This window comes from Mytilus galloprovincialis, chromosome 10 (assembly GCF_965363235.1).
Source record: "Mytilus galloprovincialis chromosome 10, xbMytGall1.hap1.1, whole genome shotgun sequence".
Lineage (NCBI taxonomy): Eukaryota > Metazoa > Mollusca > Bivalvia > Mytilida > Mytilidae > Mytilus > Mytilus galloprovincialis.
This window is the reverse complement of record NC_134847.1, coordinates 63,422,811-63,431,243: the sequence shown is the minus strand read 5'-3', so window position 1 is coordinate 63,431,243 and position 8,433 is coordinate 63,422,811. Positions and strand designations below refer to the sequence as shown.

General features: G+C 32.3%; 1 protein-coding gene across 1 annotated transcript; it reads left to right on the top strand.

The window, feature by feature from the left end:
• Nucleotides 1-4,676: 4,676 nt before the first annotated feature.
• LOC143048086 (uncharacterized) lies at nucleotides 4,677-8,074 on the top strand. Its single transcript, XM_076221534.1, has 4 exons — nucleotides 4,677-4,812; nucleotides 5,708-5,948; nucleotides 6,338-6,702; nucleotides 7,492-8,074. The coding sequence occupies exons 2-4, from the start codon at nucleotides 5,710-5,712 to the stop codon at nucleotides 7,842-7,844; spliced, it is 957 nt and encodes a 318-aa protein (XP_076077649.1). The 5' UTR covers nucleotides 4,677-4,812; nucleotides 5,708-5,709; the 3' UTR covers nucleotides 7,845-8,074.
• The last annotated feature ends 359 nt before the right edge of the window (nucleotides 8,075-8,433 follow it).

The window sequence follows — 8,433 nt, the reverse complement described above, 5'->3', positions numbered from 1 at the left end:
AAATAAAAAGAAAAATGGCATTAAAATTAAAGAATTCAGAAACGAAGACCCCAATCCAGATTGTCTTCAATACTATGCGATTTAGTAGATACAGTTAAATTCCCATCTATTGGGTACAGCAGCCAGGAGGCTCGGAGCCTCCGCTAAACAGAGGATCATTGATCACATGATCAACTTATTTAATGGTAATTTTCAATCGAATGAACCTTGAGATTATATGATGTAACCATGCAGATGCGTGTGATGAAATTTAATAACAATTCAATAACAGCTTGGTTTTATTTTCTGGTTTGCGGTTAGAAGTATTGCAAATTATTGAACAATAAGTACTAATATCACCTTTCGTCAGTAGTCATGCGTATGTTTGTAAACAATATATAAATCAATAAAGCAGAAATTAATAATTGATCATATAAATACTTTTATGATGAGCTGGAATTATCGTGGATAATGAACTTTAAAAGTGCATGCCGGGTATCATGTGCGTCCACTTTGAAGATTAACGTTTGCATATAAAAGTGCGTATGACAAATCAAAAGAAATTCCTGTTGATAAAATGTACTTTGTCCACAATACAACAAGATCAGTACATGTAATAATGTGAGCAACATTTAAAGTACTGCAAACAACGATTAATCAACATATGCATACTGTTTAACACGATTGTTCATCCTTACACTTCAGTTAATACGATGTCTCGCATAAAAACAGTCCAATGCTACATGTATCTACCAGCCAAAGTACTAATTTAATTAGATGTCCGTTGTTTGTTCGTAGCAAAGCAAACTTTGTGTAAATATCCAACATCTCCTCAGTTTCCAGTTCATAGTCTAAATTTTGGTTTTTGAGTATACCTTTATATAAAACAAAAAATGTCGTCTCTCAACTGTAATTATTGAGCCATGGACAAAATAAATTTGAAAAAAAACCTGCTGAGTCCAACAATTTCAATAGGACTTGGCCAGACGACATCACCTCCTTTTAATCGGAAAACATATCTTTTGCTCATAAAAGTTTGCGCCCCCTGGTTTTCTCTCTCGGACTCTAAATAAAGCATAAAATTAATACAAGATGCAATGAAAAAGGTATTACGCTGTATGTTATGCATAATTCGAAGCAAATTCTTCTCTTTATCAATAACGCATCTTCTTCTTTAAGTGTGTACCAAATATAAGTATTATCGATATCTGCGTTATAAAAGAAAGATGTACAACATATATATATATATGATACATATAAAAGACAAAATAACAATAAAGTAACCACATAACTTCATGTAAAAAAAAATCATATAATATAGCAAAGGGTAAGTATAAACATGATATAGTAAAGCAGTAATATAAACTAACAAAAAGGTTACAGAAACCACATATTATAACATGAAACCACATATTATAACAATGAAACCATAAAATGTAATAGAAACCATATAATATAAGAAAATGAAGCCACATAGTGTAAAAAAAGAGTACATGTTATAATGAAGTAAGTACAAAATATGATAAAGAAACCACAATAGATTACAATGAAACCACATAATGTAATAAGGAAAGTACATGTCATAATGGAGTAATATTGGACTATACTGCAGTAATATAAAATACTTCATTACACTAAGCTTTTACAGCTCGTTGGTTATTTACACGATATTGTAGTTATATTTGCAATAAAACATGTAAATAGAGAATGACAAATGTTCTATGGAATTTCTCATATGTTTAGTAAAAAAACATCAATTCCAAATATAGTATGAATTTTTGGATTGTAAAAACAGAGAATCTAAGGTCAATTAAGATGTTCAATCAAGTTAGCAATTTTGATCCAGGAATGCAGATAACTAATGTAAAACTGCATTTATTTAAGAATTGAATGCTTCTTTTTGTAAATTTATTGGGGTGTAAAAGCGTTGACCGAAGTACATTTTGTATGAAGCGCGGAAGCGCTTCATTTTAAAAATGTACGCACGGTCAACGCTTTTACAACCCTATAAAGTTACAAAAAGAAGCATTCAATACTTATAATTACATTTTTTTAGCTAGGATCAGGAAAACACGATTTTTATCCAGTTTTATTTAATTCACCTGTGCACTTTATTGTGGGACCTCGTGTCATCATGCATGATAAATGTTATTGTCTCATGCAATTATAAGAGAATAAATTATAAGATTATAACTTATAACTCATAATATTTTTTTACAAGTGTTGATTGATTTTGCTTGATTTTTCAATGTTTTCAAATTAAAATTATAAGGGGAGGTAACTCTGAAATAATGCATTTTCTGAAGGAATCTACATGAAATATTGCTATTTTGTATTTTTGCCAGATTTATATTTCCTTGCGACTTCGATCAAGCTTTGGCTGCCAGTCTTACATCACGCAAAATGTTAGAAAACTGGAAAAAGGTACTGAATAATTAATACCAGTACATATCAAGCAGCAATAAATGTGGACCTTAGAAAAGCGTTTGACTGTCTATCACATAATCTTCTTCTTCACCTTCAAAGTATGGTCTAAGGGAGCTCAAGTCAATAGATATGAACAATTCACCAAAGTTTCATGCAAATTGGTTTAAGCGTATTTGAGTTATTGACCTACATGTGGACGACCGACGGACCGGGTCGGACGGACGGACGGATGGTACGTAGGACGGACGGACAACGCCGTTACGGTATACCATAATAGTATACGTCCCGTGAACGGGCGTATGAAAACCTATCATATATAATGAAACAGTGTTTAAACATAAGACAAATTACCAAATGATCTTTGTCTTTACTTTGAAAAATAATATGGTCTATAAGTACTTCTGCACTAGAATTGTTAAAATCCTATCATCTAAAATGAAACAGTCACGTGTTTCAACATAAGACAAAGTATAGGTTTATTGCTTGGCATATACCTATAAAGATTTTTCTCTGTGATATCTACTTGGCCCTGCATATTATTTAATGTCTTTATATTGACATCTTACTTTTCGTAAGACATATCACCATGCCAATGACAGTACCATCTCTAAATCTGTCACTTTCTTGGAATAATGTATTATTAAACCCTAGCAGAAGATAATATTAAAGTTAACTCAATATCATGAGTTTTCTCGTCAAACAAATTATAGGCAAACATGACAAAGTCCATGTAATTGCAATATAAACACACACATCCACACACACACACACACACACCAATCTCAATATTAACGGAATCAATACAAAGTGTGACAATAGGGTTAAAGTTTTTGTTGAAACCAAAGAAAGATTGTAAACGATTCAATACACACAAAAATGTCATCTGAAATCTCAAACATTTGAAAAAAGCTGCACTAGTACTATATCTAATGTTTTGAAAAGAATTGGTACTCCTCTCACTATAGACCATTATCTAAACTTATCATTTATCATAGCTACCGTCAACTTACATGGCGCTTTTGCAGTGAACAAAATCAGTGACACCCAAAAAAATACAAAAATACAAGAGCGAGCACTCGGATTTATATGTTATGAGACAACCAGAATGTAAAATTCCTCTTACCATGCTTACCATATTGGACAAAGAGTCTATCAACCTTTTCTGTACATTGTACCAGTAGTTCGTGCAAATTATGACATTCATTGCTCCCACAGAGCTTATGATTAAAGCCTGTTGATCGTTGAGCTTAATTTAATACTTATATTTTGTAATTAGTCCTTATTAAGCTTGTTTTACATAATGATTTATTTTTCTTTTGTCATAATAAATAAGCTCTACTCCTTTTCCCCTTTCCGACCGAGACCCTCATTGGTAGTCAATCTTGTTAAACATCGGACCCTTTATATTGCTCCTGAGTATAATTCTTTAAGATACACTGCAGTTTCTTTCCCTCACTCGATTTTGCATCTAGTAGTGTGTGTATTCATATCTTCTGCGTTAAGTTTCGATTTATTTATATTAGAAGTATATGGTGATAGCTTGCTTTTTAAATTGCATGCGTTTTGAAAACCCAACTTCTAATACCTCGCATTCCACTCTATAACGCGATTATTGGGTTGTAAACGTAATTCGCACATATACAATCCACCATTTTCTACATTAGAAAATGCCTGTACCAAGTCAGGAATATGACAGTTGTTATCCATTCGTTTGATGTGTTTGGACTTTTGATTTTGCCTTTTGATTTTGGATTTTCCTTTTGAATTTTCCTCGGAGTTCGGTATTTTTGTGTTTTTACTTTTTATATAAAACCTTTCCAGACTAAAAGAAAACAGACATAAAATCCAAATGATGAATTAAATGAAAATAGCTGAATATAAATGCTTTCATTTAACTGTTGTGATTATTTTTAACTTTTAAGTTTTCACACAACAAATTAGCTACACGTGTTTGGCAATCATTTCTATAAATAGTTCGGGTTATTCCAAACACTATGTCGAAAGGGCTTACTTGATTTTAAACGACAGCCAAAGCAGAATATCTTATCGCTTAATATTTTATTTCTATTTATATAATATTTGTTGTTCGTTTGTTAATAGAATTTTTAGAGTATTTACTGTCAGCAATATATAACCGTCAATATATATACATCTCTACTCTCAGCATATTCTTTATAATGTTTTAGCTCTTAACTTAATATTACCTGTAAATACACCTCTATTATTGAAACAAGTTTAGCCGTAATTTGTTATTTCACAATATAAACACAGGGGGAGTAACTGACATTGATATTTTTGTATATATGTATAGTAACGACACTGAGAAATAATTGTGTTTTTGCTACAAGGAACAAGGAACAACATTTCTTTAAAACAGAGCAGACGAACTTACAAAAGTCTATAAAGGTATTTAGTTTTATATGAATTGCATAACATTTTTCACTAAAACACGTTAATTTACATTATTTCATGTAGACCTTACTGAGAAGTTTAATAGTGCTGAGTAAGCTTAATTAATTATAGGAAATTATATGACTAAAAGATTTGACAATTCATTTTCTACCAACTTCTTTTAATAAGATGACATTAAAACATATTAAAATGTGTATTGTAAACTATATAAAAGATAACAGTTGCATAATATATATATATATATATATATATATATATATACAACTCGTCTAAACATCAACCCAACAATGTTAGATCTGTAAATTTGCTTTCGCAAATTTTTGGTTCTTCCCTCGCCGGGATTCGAACCCATGCTACTGTGATATCGTGACACCAAATGATATATATATATATATATATAGTACTCATTTGTTTATATGAATGAATTTTACTTTTCTTCTATGATTTTATACACATAATTGGTATTGTTTTGAGGACTTATAGCTCAAATCATTTCAAAGAAAACGTGAAACACCGTGGGAACCACATGTTTTTTTTTATGCTGGAAGAGAAGCGAAAGATACCATAGAGTCTAACTGAATCAAAGTCGAAAATGAACTGACAACGCCATGACTAGTCCTAGATACGCCATGGCCTGCAAACAGTATATATACAAAACACAATGTAAACAAATAAAGACTCCACAAAAACCTGGGGTGATTTAGGTCTATCGTGGACCTTAAGTTTGGTGTAAACAAAATTTGCATTGAAAATCAAATCTACGGTGCTTTTGTCAACAAAGTAGCATGTGACCTGGGGAATATATGTGTCTTCAATTTTCCTGGTAAAAAAAACAATATGACACCCAAACATGTTTCGAATAATTGAAACAGATTTAATTTTCCAACAGAAATGAAGAAACGAGACCAGCTTATAATACCATCCCAAAGAAAAATATTTGAATGCTACAAGAAAACTGGACGGCAGGAAAATATACTGCTCATTGGTACGATAGGGGCTGGTAAATCTGCGACAATTAATACAATTACAGCAACGTTGTCGGGAGAAAGATCGTACAAAGCTCCCACTGGGAGCAAGGGTACACATATGCATAAAGATGGACGAAGAAGAACAACGACACATTTGATTTGGTAACGAATTATGAATGATATTTAGTGGGATCTGAAATATAGTAAAACGTTATTCCAGTTCAACTTTTTTTTTGAGACAAGTGTCCCCAAGAGACCAACATGACACAGACATTAACAACTATGTGTCTGTGAACAGATACAAAAGTGTCGGCTTTTCTTTATTATTATCCCGAACAACAAACTTAAGGATGTAGTTATCAGTTATATGAATGTCCAATATTTTCATAGGATTCAAGTAAAACGCAAGGTATTGACTTAACACTGTAACATGTAAGCGCCGCACATCTCGCAATCTCAATCACGCTTTGGTCTTTACAAGACCTCGGCGATTTTCACTTTTATATTCATGTATTGTATACTAACATTTGTTAATGTGCATTATTTATTAGGTACAACAAATGTGGTATCGACGGTGCAAAACAGAAAGACATGACTGTCCCAAAAGCTTTTCCTCATCTGGTTGATATGACTGGTTTAGCAGACACGTGTACCAAAGATCAACAAGAATTGTTAGAAATGATAGTTACTGGAAGAATCCCTGACCAGACTTCTATTCCTGCCTTACAGGACATTCAGAATGCAAATGGGTCATGGTGGCAAATGAAAAGAGATTTTCCATTTTCAATGAATAGTCGTAAAATCCATAAAATATTGTTTGTGGCCAGCGCTGATGAACCTATACCGAAACACTTAATTCAGTCTGTGAAAAATGTGGCACAGCCTGATGGTAGTAGAAGAAACATGAACCCAAGATGTAAGTTGTATATTTTTAAAGTTAAACCATCAATCAACTTAATTGGGCATCTCAGAAACAATTATATAGGCAGAAATGAAAAAAACTACACGTAGAATTATTTTTATTTCTGGGTTTATCATATTTATACATTGTCATTTGACTGTCCCTTTGGTATCTTTCGTCCCTCTTTTAATGAGATAAATGAGAAATGATTAAAAATCTAACTCTCTAAGCAAAGTTGACCTTATATGAATTTGGTTGTTCTTTTAGAAACCTTTTGATCATATAGATGTGTTTAGGTAGTTCTACATCCTTAGCTTTCAATTCTTTGGGCTATGATCGTTCACGGTGGGAGGTAAATCAAGAAAAAACGGCAACAAATATTTAAAGTGTTTTAATTTTACTTACAAAAGAAACCAAGAATTGTTTAGGGACGACATCAAAAGATCAATGTAAGATAAAAAACTTAATTCAAATAGTTTGGTGGTGGGGGTGGGGGTTGAACTGCTGCAAGATTTGGTTATCCGACATTGATTTTTACATATATCCATATGGGTCAATCAATTTTTCTCAAATTAATGGGGAGGAAAAGGGGGGGGGGGGGGTCAGTGAAAAAACTATGTGAATTAAGTTTTTTATCCTTCATTGATCTTTTGATTTCGTCCCTTAAGTACTTAAACTCAGTTAGGTGTATTTTGTGTATTTCACGCTTACGCAAAGTTGTCTAAGGTAATAAAATCTGCAAAACATTATACTTCAAAATAAAAGACATTAATATAAAACATAAAGTATTTTGATCTTTTTCAGATATCCCTATATTTGGAATATTGACAAAGACAGACTTAGTAGACTGGAAAGATGCTAAAATTCTAGAACGCGAGGACGAATTTTTAGAATTCCTCGGAATCGATTCTGCATCTTGTTATGCTCGATGGAAGAATGATGTCGATGGCGAATATACGAGCAGCCATCTTCTTTTTCTTTCTAAATTGTTATCCCCGGACGTACGAATTGTTCTAGATCAAAGAAGTGTATGTGGATATCTATTAGACACGTTTATTGAACATCCTATTCTCTTCATGTCTGTTACAGTTCTTTGTGTTGCAATAGCTTATTGTTATTTCTCCTCGTTATCACTGACTTTCGGAAACTGGAAGTGATCCGAAACACATAACAGTCTATCCGTGGACTGGCGCAAATTGGTGGATGGCGCAAATGTGCTATTGCACAACATAATTCAAGGACTCTATTCCCTTTTTACGCATTCAACCAATGTAATGTTTCAATATATTTTGTTTTTTTTAGAATTTGTGACAAAATACTGTTGTAGCCTTTAATTTATTATTATATTTTTGTATGTTTTTAATAAAATACAATAAACAAAATAAAAGGGTTTCATATTGAAGAAGAATTGAGACAGCACCAGTAAGAATGGTATTTATTGTGTTGATTATTTAAAAGTATTGATTTGTGTAATATGTGCAAGTAATAAATGATAGCTGGTCTTTGATAATTATACATGAAACAGAAAACTCAGGAACACGCAAGTTAAAGATGTGTTTTTTTTACCTTTTTGTTGTAACCTCTTGTCATCACTTATATGACCAGTACAAAATTTAGATTTTATTTTTATACTTCGGGCATCATTTACCCCTGATAGGCTGTCCGTCCGTTCGTCTACATGATGGGTACGTGATTTGTCTGTTGTACTTCTGTTATGGTTTAAACGTGCGACATTTAATTTTTAGA